The sequence below is a fragment of the Lissotriton vulgaris genome, chromosome 1_1, assembly GCF_964263255.1.
Source record: "Lissotriton vulgaris chromosome 1_1, aLisVul1.2, whole genome shotgun sequence".
NCBI classification, from domain to species: domain Eukaryota; kingdom Metazoa; phylum Chordata; class Amphibia; order Caudata; family Salamandridae; genus Lissotriton; species Lissotriton vulgaris.
In genome coordinates this window covers 657,069,478-657,087,754 of record NC_141685.1, presented here as the reverse complement: position 1 = coordinate 657,087,754, position 18,277 = coordinate 657,069,478, and the positions used below count along the sequence as shown (strand labels likewise).

The following is an 18,277-nucleotide window of genomic DNA, read 5'->3' as shown; positions in this document are numbered from 1 at the left end:
AAGGCTGTTTAGCGTTTTTGCAACGTGTTTTTCTTGCAATTCTCACGATATATAGCCCTGAGCGATAATAAAATAATTTGTAGATCTCTAAATTCCACTGCAGGTCTGTGAGCAGACTCAGTGCATTTTACACCCCAGAAACGAGTGCAACACCTCGCACGTTATCAATCCCATGATTTAAAAAAAGCAACAACAAAAAAAGGAAGCAGCCTGCTAAGTGCCATCGGTGACTGAGTAAACAATGGTCCGTAAGTATTCTGGAGACAGCATACAAACATTAGAGGGGAAAGTATTCATGAACTGCAATCTGAAACACCCATTAAAAAGCTGCGCTTACTGTAGCCAGGGAACTTCACAAACAAAGGTGAAGGTTTGCGTTGGGTTTTACATTTCTGCTTTCGTTTTTCTGCTGCACAGACCGTGTAGCCAACAGTCAGCCGTACATTCTGTCATTACATTTTCTCAGCTATGCGCCGTCAGAAAATCGTTTTTGTGGGGGTCCATATATAGGCGCAGACCCCTTTGCAGCAGAATTATGCAAGTCCTAAGCTTTTTTTTATACTGTTCGTGTGTAAACACATTTCACACAAATCAAACAAAACGTTTAGAGCTGGAACTGCAACGGAAATACGCGAGAGCACCCAACACAATGCGTGTTGATATTTTCTCCACTCCCTCCCCTCAATCCTTTTGTAATTCAATTCACTTACCTTTTTTCATGCTAGCTTTCGCTGTGAAAGGCTTTCTTCCACCCCACATGCAGAGTTCCAAATAGAATCAGCCAACTAGCCAATCAGAGAGGAAGTTGAACCCTAGGCTTGCTGGGAGCTGTAGTTTAAATACAATAGTTTGACATTTATTTGATGACTGTTCAGTGGAATTATGTTTTTTGCTGGATTTTTATTCGTATTCATATCTGGAGAAAATCTTCTACGTCTGTTTTCGACCAGTATATACACACGAATAACATCACGTCATACAACAGCAGATGCCAACAAAAAAGTACGACAACGGTTTAAAAACGAACTGCATATTTATCTCTTAACTTATGCGTTCAAGGTTTACCCGTCTCGCGAGCATAAATCGGGTGTATATAGTTATACTTAAATTAAGATATGGAGAAAAAGTTACTCTTAACATTCAGATTGTTTAATCTATCACATTACACAAGTGTTAACCTCTTTGCTCTGTCTAAGCTGTCTCTCTTTTAACAAATAAGATAACTGAAGCGCGAGTGATAAATGATTTGCCCCAGTTCACACAATTTAAGAAGAGAGTAAGCCAAGCATAGAACCAAGGGTCCGTGGTTTCAGTTGATATCAATGTTGGTCTAGACAACATGATCTATTCATCTTCGCCTGATTTTGATGGCCCCTCGCATTTTGGGAACATACATGAAGGAACTATACATACAATTTACAAAAGAGTTCAGTAGTTTATAACATACCCTTGCTCCGGTAAATAAGAAATAGCCTGAAATCACTACCTCACTAACCTATGAAATGGCTGTTTTGGTCTTTGAGTAGCCTGCAGATTACAAGTCTGAATCCGAGCAGGGCTCACTGAAACGTTCATCCTTCAGAGGTCAATGGCACATGTGCCCGTGAGTTGGCTAATAAGAGCACTTGTTGACAACAGTTCTATGAAATCTCAAAAGTGAGGTAGCATGCCCTATATGAAAATAAGTTATTTATTGATATATCTGCCTGCAATTCAGTTTCTTGCAGTATTCCGAGCATTCGTAGACCTTTGTATGCTTAAATATTTACATTTATTATACTGTCAATACTTTCACACGTATTTTTTTGCAGTTTTCATCATTACTGTAATGCCACGTCCTGTGGTGTTATCAGAGTCACAGGTTGGGTGACACCACGTCTTTTGACACCACCACTAATGCTAATTAATACTCACTCCTAAGAACTTTGAAAGTTTGAAAGTTTTGCAGATGCTATTCCAGAGTGGGGCTCAGCCTCCCAGCTACTTCTTTCCATTATCCTGTAAGTGATGTTCATCATCGCAGTTGAACAGGGTGTTGGAAAAATATTACCAGCCTCCTCGGTCTATGTTGTCAATCAATCAATCAATCAGTGCATTTGTAAAGCGCGCTACTTACCCGTGAGGGTCTCAAGGCACTTCTGGGGTGCTGCTACTGTTCAAAGAGCCAGGTCTTGAGGAGTTTTCTGAAGGCGAGTAGGTCTTGGGTTTGTCGTAGGTGGGTAGGGAGGGTGTTCCAGGTTTTGGCGGCGAGGTAGGAGAAGGATCTGCCTCCGGAGGTTGTTCGTTGGATGCGGGGGACATCAGCGAAGGCGAGGCTGGCGGAGCGGAGCTGGCGGGTGGCGGTGTAGAAGTTGAGTCTGGTGGTTCAGGTATGCTGGTCCGGCATTGTGGAGTGCTTTGTGTGCGTGGGTGAGGAGCTTGAAGGTGATCCTCTTGTTGACGGGTAGCCAGTGTAGGTCTCTCAGGTGGGGCGTGATGTGCCTGCGGTGGGGGACGTTGATGATTAGTCGGGCTGAGGCGTTTTGGATGCGTTATAGTTGTCGGATGTGTTTGGCTGGGATTCCTGCGTAGAGTGCGTTGCCGTAGTCCAGTCTGCTGCTAACGAGCATTTCCCGTATTTTCTCCACTGTAAATTAGAGGGTATACTTTGCCATGTCTATCTTCAATCATTAATTTCCCTAATTTTAACATGACATTTTTAATCTGATATTTGAGAACACAGGTGTCAAAAAAACGTATTAGAAACAATATACATGGAGTTGGCTTTGGGTCAGCTCCTTGCAACCACTAGATTTTGTTGTAGATGCTCTTTAAGCAATTGGCTTGAGACTTGGAAAGTCTCGTAATGGCTTAGCCCAGTGGAGTATTTATCTCTCTTTCCACACTACTTGCTGTTTCAGTATATCCTTCCACCTTCCACCTTCACTCAAGTGCTTGCAGTGAACTACAGGAGTGACCACTCTCAAGCCGCAGTATGATTCAAATTGGGTAGAATGAATTTCAGTGAATGCACATTTTGAAAAGGGGAGGAGGTAAAATTTGTAATTTATAGTATAAATGTCAAATTAATTAGCAAAAAGCCATTAATTTTACAGGCAGTTCTGAGGCACAACTCATGAAATTACTTGATGCGTCGAGGTCTACCATTTACTGCGATTCTCCTCATCACGGTCCGATGGACATTTTGAATATAACAGGGCCAGTGGCTACTCAGTTCATGTACTCTAAGCATGCAATTTGGTTATAACTCCTATACATTATTTTTTAGAAAGTTTAAAGCATTTAAAGCCTTTCCTTCATTTTTCCCCATTTTATGTTTATTAAACATTTTGTATATCTTCAATTTCCTTTTGTTTCCCATCACTTTACCTTTTAAGCAGTATTAGCAGCAGATCAATGTATAGAAAGGTCACGCTCCTAGGAGCCAGCACACCATAGAACAACTGTTGTCTGCACTACCCAAATTCACCATACACCACTTGTTAGGTTTTAGAGTGATCCTTTATCAGATCAACATAACACAGCTGCCCTCTGTTCACCCCTAGTGCTTCCTGTAATGGAGACACCAGATATGAACAGTCTCAAACACACCTAGAAGATTTCAACAGTAAATCAGATATGGCCCCAGGATGTAATGCCTAAAGAAAACAGTCAGATGCACACACTCATAAACACAAATAAATGCACAGCAGAGGGCCTGCATTTCCATTGAAGCCAGATAGCAATCTCCAAAAAAAACCTACTGTCTCACAGCGCTACGAGGCCTCCGGGTAGTAACGCGCTTTATAAAACCCAATTTCATTTCATTTCATTTGGCCCAAGGACACGATGTCAGAGCAGCCGGTCAGTTGCATTCATCATATAAAGCCAAACACGCCTAGTAGTAAGCGTCACCATAGATAACACACATGACACACAGACCACATGACCCACCTCAGAATGTGACCTTCAGTTGGTATTTATTGCCCCTTCTATCAGAGTGAGACCAAACATCTAAACACGCAGTTTATGACACACTGTATCAATATTTCCTGCCCAAAGGGAGACGAGTTTCACTTTATTGCATCCACTGTGCAGTATAAAGCATGCCATGTACCTAATGCAAATTGAATTAAAGAGTTCTGGATGCTATTCCTGACCATTATTTTCTAATTAAACTTAAACTGTTCCTGATTGCCATGCCTCACTGTTGGCCTTTTTGATAACCAGAACCTGCTTCAACAGCGGGTAAACAGTCATGTAGGAGAATTAAGAATCCATGTGGTAGAAGATGGATGGAAAATGAAAGGTTTCTCACAATCTGTATAAATATACATTTGAAAATTTATTGATTAATTGATTTACTGGCCTGGTTCAGTAATGTGAGAACCAGGCCCTAATGGGCATCAGAGAATGAAACCTAAGATGAAGAGCGTGGAACCCTGAGAGAAGGAGACTACAGTAAAGTAACATCTTTTCAGTTATATGTCAAGCTGGATGAGTGCAGGTAATTTACAAATGTAGGGGCCAAAATTAGTATATGAGAAAATGTGGTCCTAAACTAAAAGACTGGATATGTATTTTACAAATTTAAGCACCTGGCAAATCCGTAGGTGATAAATAATTTTGTGCAAGAGGAACAATGACCAGCGCGTGTCCCTGTTCCACATGGGACCCCTTGTGCCTCTCCTTCTACACTCCCAACAGACATTTACACTCTGTCCAACTGACCCTGGCCACCATCCTACTGATCTGCATGACCACAGTTGGAGGAAGATCCTTCTCCCACCTCACTGCCAAGACCTGAAACTCCCTGCCTCTGCACCTCAGGCAATCACCATTGCTGCAACAATTCACGAAGGATATCAAGACCTGGCTCTTTGGCAGAACCGCAGATTCGCCCCCCTCAGCGCATTGAGACCCTCATAGGTGAGTAGCTGCACTTTATAAGAAACCTGATTGATTGATTGATTGATTGATTGATTGTGAGTGGTAGAACCTCCGCTCAAGCAACTTCACCCAAACCTGGCAGAATTCTTGAGTGTGTTTTTTTATATAAACATGCTCACGCCTACACACACACTTACTATTGAAGAGGTTACCTGAACAGATGTTTGAGTCTTACTGGAGGTCCTGCAGTCTTCCGCTTAGCTGCGGCCCTGTAGTCTGTGTTTCCACTGAGTTGAGGGTGTCTTCAGCAGCAGCGACTGAAAGAAAAAGACAAAAGAACGAATTCACTTTCATGAGAATGCTGGATATGGGGGTAATGCTAGCACAAGTCTTTTGAGCATACTTTAGACTTATCAGTTTTAATGCAATCCTTGAAGCACGAGCCAGCAAAAAAACACAAAGGAGACTAAAGTATTTCTAGGCTCCTTATAGAATCAGAATGCTCTTACTGCTGTAAAATTCTAGTGTGATCACACTTTTGTTTTCAGGATATTACATTTGTTTTTCCACATTTAACCAAGCTTTTAGCCGGGTATGCATTTAGCATTTTATAAGGTAATGTTGTTAATGGCTGACATTGAAGCTTATCTTTTAAAACAATACTGTTTATTTGACTGTTTCTTTTTCAGAAGACTCTCAATGAGCAAAGGATATCAATCATGCCAACCTCACAAGCTTAAAAGCAGGAAAGAGAGAATCAAAGTTAAGGAGGAAATGAAAGTCATGTTTGAGGAAGGACTACATTTTGTAGGAAACACATAGAGCTGCAGTTATTAATATTTTCTTTTCACTTACAGCTAGGCTGAATATAGCACTAGGCCATCAATGATTTGAACCAGAGTGTGACTATGGACTTCGCTCTCTCATTCCAATTCCCCTTTCCCCTGCTGGGTCTCCTACGACTGCTAAATAATTCAAAAAGCGGTAGCGGAACCAGGCAACCTAGAGCCTAGAGTAGAATTGGGGCCAGCATCTCATTGATCCAGTTTGAGCCCACAGGATCAAGCGGTAAACAGGTTAGCACCAAAGGTTTGACAGATACCCTTGGTTCACTTCCCTAGCTTATCCAACTCCTAGAATTAATGATCACTAATGTGTTTGTGAAAAAAACATATCAGCTAGTTGAGCTCTTACTCGCTTTCTAACACATTTCAGTTTAGTGACTATACACATGGGCGTAGGAAGTGTGGGGGACGTGGGGGATATAACCCCCCCAGATTTTGGAGTGGGGGGACACAGGGGAAAGGGGTGGGGGGACGAGGGGACAAAATAATTTCCCCGGCCTCTCCCTTCTGTTATTCGTAGCACCATTAGTGCATGAAAGCGCCACCTAATGGCCCTGCACTTGAACTGTCTGGAGTCAAAGAGGCCCCCCACCCTCTGCCCTTTGTTATGCTGGTGGAAGGCTCTGCGTTCTGGGAAGGGCAGAGAAGAAAAAAAACCCTGTCTCTTTTCCTTCATGCCCAGAAGGGCACGGACAGTGTCAACTTCTCCTGGTCTGCCTCTTGCAGCTGCCCTCCTCACCTCTCTCTCTCTCTTTATTCCTCCATCTCTTTCTGTCTCTTTCTCGCTCCTCCTTACGTCATGATGATTCCAAGCAACAACTCTTGTACTCTCTCTTGCCTCTCCATTTCTTTATTTGTTTCCCTGTGAAATGGATCCAAAAAAGGCGGAACACTTTGGCTGGAAATGTCCTCATTTTCTGACCGTTTTCTATTCAAAGGAAAAATGTCAGGACGGAGAGAAAAAATAATTAAATAACTAAATGAAGCAATACAGAATGGTCATTAAGGAGAGAATACATTATTAAATACCTAAATAAAGCAATAAAGAGTGGTCAGCAGACAGGCCAGATTGTTATTTACACCCACACACATCAGCGCTACTTTACAGACTTTACCAGTGAAAGCGCTACTTTCTTTTTATCTTCTTTCTTTGAACAACATTGTTTTCCCAGGGTGGGGAAGTGCACCATTCCTAAAGGGACTGCAATACCTGGTTGAAACGGGTCCCTTCCTGGTCCTGTAGCCATGTCCTGAACTTTTCAGGCATTACTTACTGATTTCTGAATAATGAGTTTAAAACGTTAAGGTAACAATGTTGTTACTGATTACAGTTCACATGCTTTGCTTATTCTTGCATTCAATGTGAGTGTTTGCTTTTTCCTGGGTGTTATTCATTTTTTTCAGGCAGCATTTTACTGTTGTCTAGGGCATAATTTGAATTTAGTTGCATCACAATCGAGTTGTAGCCGAAGGTAGTGCGAGTTTCTCTCAGTGGGGAAGTATGGTGTTCAGTGTGGGAGAGGATGTGGCACTCTGACCAGAGATGCTGAATTTGGAACTGGAGAGCCATGTTCAGCCTTCATGACGAGACCACCAGACCACACTCCTGACAGAGTCATTCCGAAGCTACACCTAGAAGGCCTGATAGACCTTAAAAGCCCTGGTGTCTTAGCACCCGCAGGTGGACCCTAGCGGTGGCAAGTGTGAGTTAACCTTGAAGGCCTGTCCTCCACAATCCATTGTGCAGTTCACCTCCGGTCTTGCGAGCAGGCATACAAAGAAGCACACCATAGATCGACAGTGACTCTGTCATTGAGGTCACAAGACCCTTGAGGCCAGTCCACCTCCCCTATTGGTACCTTCCTTGGCCTTTTTCAGCCAGTAGTAGGACAACTTACCAGGAATTGGCAATGTAGGATTTGCATGCACACCAAACTTAGGGGGTGATTATAATGTCGGTGAGACCCCCATGTCGCCCCGTCAGTGGCGGTCCCACCGCCATCGGTGACTGCATCACCACCCGCCATATTACAATGGCGGGTGGTTCCCTGGTGCTCGGAAAGACCAACTGCCACACACCCGATGGGCTCCTTGACCCCGCCAGTGTGACAGAGGGGCTCGTGGTTCCTGCTTTGCTGGTGGTGCCTACCAGGCACCGTACTAGCGATTATGATGTCCCTTACCCGCAAGCCTAGCCATGGCCCTTCACCTGCCATGGAAAAGCTTGTGGAAAGGGACATTGGGGGCCCTTAGCAGGCCCCTTTTCCCCAGCCCCCAGACATGGGACCTGGGGGGCATCTATGATGCCCACCTTCAAATCACTGCACCATGTGGCAGGCACCACATTGTGCCTGTCATGTAGTGCAGTGATATATGTAACATGTCCCTTTTTTTACATTGTGGCGCATGATGCAGCCGGCAGCACCTGCTGCATTGTAAAAGATAGCGGTACAAAAGAGGGTGGTGATGGACGGAGCATCTGAACCAATCAAACACTCACACCCAGTCAACAGATCTGGGTTTAATCCATCACTGTTCTTTAGCCCACTCTGCCGCCCCAGTTCAGACCTAGCCATATGCAAATCAGTCTGACCCTGTGCCTCATGGGAACAGTCCAGCCCGAACTGCCAAGCCATGTCTTTCCTGGACCTGAATCCAGCATCCTAGGACCGGTTTCTGGCTATCAGCCGTCTTCAGCCAGGATAGCTTGACTCCAGTGGTGTGGAGAGCATGGGACTCACGTCTGAGCATACCCATCCCACTAGGGGTGACAAATGCAAAAACAACAGTTGATGGACAGAATACAAAACAATGTCATACATTCACCCCAGTACAGAGATCTGGGCCTAAATCCATCGTTTTTCTGCACTCCACACCACCCCAGTTCAGACATGGCCATATGCAAATCAGTCTGACCCTGTGCCTCATGGGAACAGTCCAGCACGAACTGCCAAGCCATGCCTTCCCTGGACCGGAAACAAGCTTCCTAGGACCGGTTTCTGGCATTACAGCCGTCTTCAGCCAGGCTTGCTTGAATCCAGTGGCAAAGTACCAAGGGACTCACGTCTGAGCATACCCTGTCAACTTATGGTGAACAAAGCGGTTCAAAAGGGGGTGGTGATGGACGGAGCATCTGAACCAATCAAACACTCACACCCAGTCAACAGATCAGGGTTTAATCCATCACCGTTCTTTAACCCACTCTGCCACCCCTTTTCAGACATGGCCATATGCAAATCAGTCTGACCCTGTGCCTCATGGGAACAGTCCAGCCCGAACTGCCAAGCCATGCCTTCCCTGGACCGGAAACAAGCTTCCTAGGACCGGTTTCTGGCATTACAGCCGTCTTCAGCCAGGCTTGCTTGAATCCAGTGGCAAAGTGAGCAAGGGACTCATGTCTGAGCATACCCTGCCAACTTATGGCGAACAAAGCGGTACAAAAGGGGGTGGTGATGGACGGAGCATCTGAACGAATCAAGCACTCACACCCAGTCAACAGATCTGGGTTTAATCCATCACCGTTCTTTAGCCCACTCTGCAACCCCAGTTCAGACATGGCCATATGCAAATCAGTCTGACCCTGTGCCTCATGGGAACAGTTCAGCCCGAACTGCCAAGACATGCCTTCCCTGGACCGAAAACAAGCTTCCTAGGACCGGTTTCTGGCATTACAGCCGTCTTCAGCCAGGCATGCTTGAATCCAGTGGCAAAGTGAGCAAGGGACTCACGTCTGAGCATACCCTGCCAACTTATGGCGAACAAAGGGGTACAAAAGGGGGTGGTGATGGACGGAGCATCTGAACCAATCAAACAATCACACCCAGTCAACGGATCTGGGTTTAATCCATCACCGTTCTTTAACCCACTCTGCCACCCCAGTTCAGACATGGCCATATGCAAATCAGTCTGACCCTGTGCCTCATGGGAACAGTCCAGCCCGAACTGTCGAGACATGCCTTCTCTGGACTGAAAACAAGCTTCCTAGGACCGGTTTCTGGCATTACAGCCGTCTTCAGCCAGGCATGCGTGAATCCAGTGGCAAAGTGAGCAAGGGACTCACGTCTGAGCATACCCTGCCAACTTATGGCGAACAAAGGGGTTCAAAAGGGGGTGGTGATGGACGGAGCATCTGAACCAATCAAACACTCACACCCAGTCAACAGATCTGGGTTTAATCCATCACCGTTCTTTAGCCCACTCTGCCATCCCAGTTCAGACATGGACATATGCAAATAAGTCTGAAACTGTGCCTCATGGGAACAGTCCAGCCTGAACTGCCAATGTAAAAGATAGGCACTGCGAACGCCATAGTGGCAGTCGCACTGTAATGCCTATCGTGCGGCTTGAAGGCCAGGGGTCCCATTCCCCGATTCGATGGCGGAAAAACTGAAGTCTGTCTGCCATCATAAGCCCCTAAGTTTGCAAATTTTGAGGTTTTGTAATTCTCGAGTCTGACTCCATTTTGCTCTGTGCCACCATTTTGTGTTGCCCTCACGCAGGCCTGTGAAGGTAGCGTGGCGAACAAAGTGGCCTGGCCTTCTTAGTTCATGTATACATGAACTAGGTTTCTTTTTGACTCTGAAATGAACTGTAAGAAACTGACCTCTTCACCTGAGACTGATCTCGCAAAGCCAATTTCCCTGATCGATCTTTGTCTGAGATTGCCAATCAATGTTCAGGACATCGTTAACTTTTAGTTTCCTTGCACATGCCTTATCTTGTTCAGCATCTGTTACTGTTTCTTTTTTATGTTTCTTCATTACATGAGTCATGCTTTCAATTATAGGTTTGTCCGGCTTGTGGAGATTGAATTTGTGACATTCCTAATAATTAACTTTTGGGTTGGGATACTATAAATTGAGTTTTTGTTATGTGATACTTTGTTTGAAAATGTACCTTATTGGCTAGAATTTTGTGCAGTGGGTGTACATTTATAACATGAATGTTGGGTATAAAAGGAGACGCCTCACCTTAGTAAAATGAGCAGTCTCCTGAGAATTTACACCGTGGTGTATTTCTAGGATCACTGTTACTAGCTGCAGCTAATAAACCTGGTCTCTGATGCCATCCAGAAGTATTCCGTGTCTCTGTATACCAAGACAGGTGAACTTGAAGATCTTAGGCGTGCCCCTGACGCCGCTGGGTTAAACCCCGGTTCTTCACACCAAGCCAACGTCCAGCCTGACGAATCACCCCCTACCACAAGCACCTCTGTATTGTTGCCATTGAGTTTCAGGCAGTTCTTAGCCATCCAGGAGGCAAGCTCCTGCATGCATGCCCTGAAATTTGAGGCTGCCACGTCCGGTGCCTGAGATAGGGAGATCACCAGCTGGGTATCGTCGGCATATGAGATGACCCCAATTCCAAAACCCTGCGCTATCCCCGCCAAAGGAGTTACGTACAAGTTAAACAGGGTAGGGGTCAGGGCAGAGCCCTAAGGCACACCCTGCTCCAATTTGATGTCCTTGGAGTAGTGCGCTCCTTGTCTAACCTGAAAACTACGCTCTACCAGGAAGGATTCCAGCCATTTCAGGGCCGGGCCTGAGACCCAACCCTTAATCAGACACTGCAGCAAGGTGTAATGGGCTACAGTGTCGAAAGCAGCACTAAGGTCCAGCATAATCAGGGTCATAGTATGCCCAGCGTCTGCCCCCTGTCTGATGGCCTCCGTAGCCAGGAGTAGTGCGGACTCCGTAGAGTGAAAAGCCCAGAAGCGCGGAAGCCCGATTGAGACGGATGCAGGAGGATAGATTCTTCTATATGAGTCATAAGCTGCCAATTTATCACCTTCTCTGCTACCTTTGCCAGATATGGCAAAAGCGAGATGGGTCGCAAGTTTTCCAGTTTGTCTGGGCTAATGTTCAACTTCTTCTGGATTGGTAGAACAATTGATTTTTTCCATCTCCCTGGCACCGTGTGCGAGCTAAACAAGACCTCTAAAACATGCCTAATATAGGGCTCAAGAATCTCCATACTCTCGCCCAACAACTTAGGTGAGGTGGGGTCTCTGGGTGAGCCAGACTTAATACTAAGACAGATTTTACTGAGAAGCTCAGGGGAGGGATTTGTCTTTATGTAGTTCTAGTCTTGTACGTTTTTCTCTTTTCTTCACTTAACAAGTCTCTTCTTTTCTCCAAGAGATGTGTTCTTTCTCACTTTTTCGTTCAGAGATTACAAACAGGCCCTCATTAACATTCTCTTTGACATTTCGCATTGGAAAAAATAGTTTTAGAATCTCACCTTATACATAAACATATATATATATATATATATATATATATATATATATATATATATATATATATATATATATATATATATATATATATATATATATTTTTTTTTTTTTTTAAATTTATTTAACAAATTAGTAAAATATTGGACGTGTATTCTTTCAAGTGAAATAAAATCTCTTATTCAGAAAGTTTCAAATTCTATTCTATGAGGATTTTAGTTCGTAGTGCAAGAACTTCTTTTAAGTTAGACAAAATAACAATCTTTTGTTTCCTTTGTTTTCTTCTGTTAGTTGTTTATCTTTCTTCTCTTTGCAGCCACTCAATATTAATATTAATAATAATAATAATAATTATTATTATTATTATTATTATTATTATTATTATTATTACCACTTACTCTTTAACTAGTCCTTCTTTTTCTTTTGCAGAGTCAAGGAAGGATATCGTCCGAAAGGAGACTGCAGGAGAAGAATGGGGACTGTTACCGAAGTGGGGCCAGGGTGGATTCTCCCAGATTACTAGTGTGCAGAGAACGAGGAGCATCTCTCTCTGAGGGTCTGCAGTCTGTATAGGACCAGGCCCAAGATGGCAGCTGGTTCCAAAACCTCACAAACTTGGGTGGGGTGTCCAACTTCGAAATACAATCCTTCTAAGGGGAAGCCTCTACTTAAAGGGTTCAGGATGGTCGACAGTATTCAGTCTAAAGATTCACAAAGTGCCATAGGGTTATGACTGAAAACGGGTAAGCCCCTAATCAGGAGCACGGGTGGGGGCCGGTTTTGGGCCCCTGGTGGCCATTTTTGTTACAGGGCTGTTGCAAGGGGGGTGGGGGGGGGCGGCCGAGCACTTTGCCAAGGACGGTTTTGGTTCTCAGTCCAGCCCTGGTGAGGGAGGGAGATGGTGGTGCCTTACGAATCTGAGATTGAAAGCATTTTAAAAGGGACACATTGCACTTAGTCTATACACCCACCATTGTTCTTGGTTTAGTAGTACTTTGGTCACATTTGGATTTGTGTTGATCGTCTCAATGATTGTCCAATAAAGGTAATTCTCTGAGTGTTTATTTCCATTGCCACCGAATGTTACTGCAGTGTTCGCCTATACAGATCTTCGGTTTCCATGTGGTCATGCCTACATATATTTTTTTGCAGGGGCACCTAATGAGGTAAACCACATTTGTGGAGTTACAATTACTTTTCCGTCTATGTTCCCATGGAGTATTCAGGCCTAAATCATTGGTTTTTGTCGGTGTGAAAAGGCATACTGAGCATGTACCACACAGAAAATGTTCTATTACTTTCAGAAGATTCCATAGGGTTCGATGTGCCTTATTGTCGTGTATAGGTCTTGTGTGGCTGTGTGTCACACAGGCTTTGGTTCCTTTTGAAGGAGAACAATGGTTTATCGTAGTGTAGTTTACCGCTAATGAGAATCCTACAATGTCTTGTGATAATCTTTTTAACTGAATTAGAGTTGCAATGATAAGTACTAACGCAAGTTAATTGTGTCTGGACTGGTTTTGGGTTATTCTTCAACAGTGTTTCACTGTTATTGTTACACACCTGTCTGTTAGCACTGTCAATGATCTTTCTAGAATAATGTTGTCTTGCAAGTTTTTCTGTTAGAGTGTTTGCCTCGTTTTATAGTTCACAAGGTCAGAACAATCTTTACAATTTCTGAGCAACTTTCCTATAGGTAAGTTCTAACTAAGGACCTGGAGTGGGCACATTGTAAATCCAGAAGGCTATTCCCATCAATGAGTTTGCATAAATACATACTTGTTTTCAATGTTCCTCCTGTTTCAGTTATTGTACCTTCTATTAATGGTATCTGTTTAGGATTTTGCTCATTGTGAATTTAAAAAAAGAGTTTATATGTGCTAAGCCAAACAAGGAACTCCACTGCTTTGTCATTATTACCATGCCAAATCACCAGAATGTCGTCTATATAACGACGCCAAATAACCACGTATCATCTATGGATTGTTATTCCATAAGTGTTCTTTCTCAAATGATGGCTCTTATAAACATGTTATGCAGGGAGTGAAGGTACTACCCACCAGCTAGGTTGTGCCTTCATGTTCACAAAAGTTCCTAGTCAGTGCCAATTTGACTAAAGTTATAATCCAGTGGATTACAGCTTTAAAATGCCAATCACCCCGAGATAGTATATCCTCAGTAACCCAGATACTCTCTTCTTAGGTGTTTGACCTATCTACCTTTGGGTGATCTTTCCCCAACCATTTGCCTTACTCCTCTGTTTTTGCTGATCTGGTTTTTGCTGGCCTTAGGACTCTACACACTTTACCACTGCTAACCAGTGCAAAAGTGCTCTCCCTCCTAAACATGATAACCTTGGCTTACACCCAATTGGCGTATTAAATTTACATATAAGTTCCTAGTAAGGTGCTACAATATGTACCCACAGCCGGTAAATTAAATACTACAAGTGGGCACGCATCACTGATTGTCCCACCCACTTAAGTAGCACTTTAAACTTGTCTCAGGCCTGCATGAAGCTTGTGAATGTAGTTTTAAACTGCCATTTTGGTCTGGCAAAGTAAACCTTTTTATCAGGCCCAAACATTCCTTATAAATACAGATCACAGTCCAGAGGGCAGGGTGTGATGCATTTAAAAAGTAGGTCATGCACTTTTAAGTTGTGCATGTCCTGGTAGTGGAAAATACTTAAATTCGTTTTTCACTACTGCAAGGCCTTCCTCTCCCATAGGATAACATTGGAGTTATCTTATTACATTTTATAAGTATAATGTCAAAATGGGAGCAGGTAACCAGGTCATGTTTGGTGTCTCTTCAATTGGCATTTAAAATCCTAAGTCAAGGTGAATTTGAATTTTAAATTACAATTTTGAAAATGCTACTTTTAGAAAGTTGCCAATTTCTTGCCTAGACATGTGTTGCCTGTAGCCTGCACCTGGGTCACATGACTTTGTGCAGCTGACAGTTGAGCTTTGTGTATTCCTCCTAGACAGCCAAACAATTGGGTGCTTCGGTGTGACTGGAAGAACCATCACTGGCAGGATGGGAGGTAGGAGCTGGGCACAGTACCAAAAACACTTGAAATGGCTGTGCCCTGGCTCCACACAAAGGGCGGCATAACTCCTGTAGTTAGTCTAGGGTCGGGGCTTGGGAGTCAGGATTCTTGGGAACTTCAAAGAGAAACCTACTGAAGTTTCTCCCTCACTTCAAAGGCACAACTGGGTATAACAGACTGGACATCAGGCACCAACTCTTCAATAGTCTTCTGGTTCTGTGGATACTCTGCGAGGAAGAAGGACTGCTGTGTTGATAAAAGGACTCCCACTCTGCTGGACTACTGCTCTAAAGGAACTGCTGCCATGCTGTGCTGATCTGCTGCCTGCTGTCCTCTTGCCTTGGAAGAAAGAACTGGACCTGCAAATTTCATCTCGAACAAAGGGCTCCCAGAGTGACTCAGAGGGCTAGTCTGCTGGCCTCCTGATCTGAGCCTCAGGGACATAAAAGGCTCCACAGCATCCTACACCAGTCTCTGGACACAGCTGCAGTGAATGCCTGACCCCCAAGTGGTGCACCTCAGGTCCTCGACCCTTGGTGTTGGTCAGTGAGCTGAATTCATGATTTTGGGCTTTTTGCGACCGCAATTAGGCCCCTTCACACTGAGCCCACAGTGCTCACACCGCGATCCGGAGCCAAGCTCCATCAGTCCGACTCTTCACGCTCCAGCATCGACCAGTCACAGGAACCGCCAATGTAAACTGCAGCAATGCCAGGTCACGATGCCGGCCTGCTCTTTGTGCTACACCATCACCCTCCCAGATCTCTCTCTCTGATCCTCGTGGCTCTTTTCAGCACAAACAGGACTCTTGGCATGGACTTGAGAAGGTAAAGCTCAGCAAGCCTAACCAGGTGACTGTATTCAACCTGCCCTCCTTAGCGGTCAGCCCAAAAATGTGACTTTGACCCAATCCTGCGCGACCAGATATCCTGAATTGGCGCTTTGTGCTTTTTGGCACTTTTTCACTACAATCTTTAACAATTCATGACTCTGGTTCTACTGATTGGATTTTTGTCATTTTTGTCTTGTGTTGCATATTAAAGTCTGCTCTATTTTTCTAAACTGGAGTGGAATCTTTTTATGGTGTGTTTTCATTGTGTTGCTGTTTGAAGTGTTGCACAAATACGTTACACATTGCTTCTAATTTAAGCCTGACTGCTCTATGCCAAGCTTCCAGGAGCACAGGTGAATTTGGGGGTTGCTAGTGCCTTACCCTGACAAGGATTGTGGTTGCTGCTTCACAAGGGCTCACGCTCCAGTCAACCAGTAACCCAATTTCTTATACTGGTGTTCAACTGAGAGGATTTGGACTTGTGTTTGTGTTGTGCCTTACATCAATTTTGTATTACACTACCAGCCCATGTAAATAAACTAAAACCAATTCAAGTTTAAACTCTCCTTGATTGGCCTTTTTGATTTTTCTAAATTCTCTCTGACTGTTGTACCTGAATCCAACCCTACAAGTATGGAGTTTTGGCTGGCTAACATGGAGACGTGCACTGTGGGCAAGCTCAAGGAGTTCTGTAAGGAGAGGGGACTTCCAGTAAAGAGCACAACCAGGAAGGAAGAACTGCAAAAGGCTCTGAGGGCCCTTGAAGAAGTCTACCAGTCGTTGGATACTGCAACTAAAGGAGATGATGAGATATACATGCAAGGAGAGGATTTGAGTTCTAGTCCTGAGAAGCAGCAGCCTGATGAGAGGAATGACTTGATCCATCAGTTGGAGCAGGGTGTCTTCAAGCAGCATGTCCCCATAGGAGCTGGCGGAAAGGAAGAAGGAGACAGGGTTCAAACCGGAGATGATCAAGCTCCGGATGGAGAAGAAACTGCCTATGGAGGAGAAACTGGATTTGAAGCATTTGGCTCATGAAAGGAGCCTTAAGGAGTTGGTGCTGAAAGCAAAACAGGTGGTTTCATCAAGCATTGGTGGCACTATACCTCCACTGGAAAGGGAGGGGGATTTGTGGAAACACATGCCTACAGTGGGGTGGGACACACTTCTTATTTTAGAGGTTAGGATTCAAACAAAGTACACCCCCATGAAAGCCATCTTGGTCAATAAGCTTGGACCGACAAATTCAGTTTGCCATGCATCTGTTGCGTCTGCATGTACTATATGCACGTAATATGTGTTCCGATACCTCTATATCATGAATAATACAATGACCACCACAAACCTTATTCTCCTACAATGTGCTGTTTGGCTCACCTTTTTGATGGGAATACATTGAAAGTGTTCCAAAACAGTTCATGTGAAGCGTGCAACTACACAAACATAGGCAAATTGTGTTGTTATTTTCCTTTTGTTTTGTTTTTTACAGGACTCAGGAAGGGAACCCGAACAGAACAAGGGCACTATTATCCTTTTGCATGCTAGTTATATGTTGCATGTTATTGTGTTGTCCTGTCAATTGAGTTAAGTTTGACTGAAATTATAATATTATTCTGTGGATATCCTGATGAAAGCCCTGGACCGTATGGCTACTTTGACTTAGGGCTAAAACATGTCGACTTTTACACATAGGGTGAAGAACCATTGCCTCCATAGAGACCCTCGGACTATCATTTTAATCATACCAGAAGCACAGCCAATAAAGGGATACCTTGGTTGTTTGAGGAATTTTTACTAGTGGAACTGCAGCTTGATGTAAGAATAATTTCAATGACTTTTCATTTGACTCTTGAGGGACATCTAGTAACAACTAGTTGAACTGCAGCTCTTTGTAGATTTTTTTGATACGAGATACTATAATATTCACTACCCACTGCTAATCTTGTCCCATAATGCTTTGCAGAGACTTTGGTTGGGATTATTTTTTTGCCAATAACTGTGCTTGGGGTGGTACTAAGAGGATGGGACCACCACCGAAGTTCAACAAGATGTGCTTTTTGTTTATGCTCTCTGTGTTCAAGGCATCTGCTTGGTCCTCTCCCTAGGTTAGGGGGGACCCCAAAATCATCACATCTCTAATTGCCTAATATTTTCATTCATAATGTCTCTTGGAAAAAGGCAGTGAACTAGCACAAGTAGGGTGTCTCTCGTAACGTTTTGGTATTAGGGGAAAACATGCCTCAAATCCGGCATAAAAAAAAAACCCTTCCCGTTGCTATACAAACGTTAAAACCGGCACTTGGGGTTGGGACCTTATTGCGGAATGACCTAAAACGGTATTTCCGCGCATAACAACATGGAGCGGGGTGATGGAGAGTCGCGCAAACGAAACCAATTGCATAAACAAATACCGCGACTCCTCCGCACCTAGCTGCTCCAAA

General features: G+C 44.0%; 1 protein-coding gene across 2 annotated transcripts in view; it reads right to left on the bottom strand.

Annotated features, from left to right (window-relative positions):
• Window positions 1-3,836, bottom strand: part of SAMD13 (sterile alpha motif domain containing 13) — a 346,193-nt gene extending 342,357 nt beyond the window's left edge. Inside the window, exons 1-2 of one of the 2 annotated variants that reach the window (XM_086954289.1) lie at window positions 3,744-3,836; window positions 711-828 (exon numbers count right to left, since the gene is read on the bottom strand). In XM_086954289.1, coding sequence (XP_086810415.1) covers window positions 711-759 — 49 coding nt within the window. In that variant the 5' untranslated portion in view covers window positions 760-828; window positions 3,744-3,836. The remainder of the gene's footprint in view (window positions 1-710; window positions 829-3,743) is intronic. The other variant, XM_086954291.1, reaches the window with a different exon arrangement.
• Window positions 3,837-18,277: the final 14,441 nt, after the last annotated feature.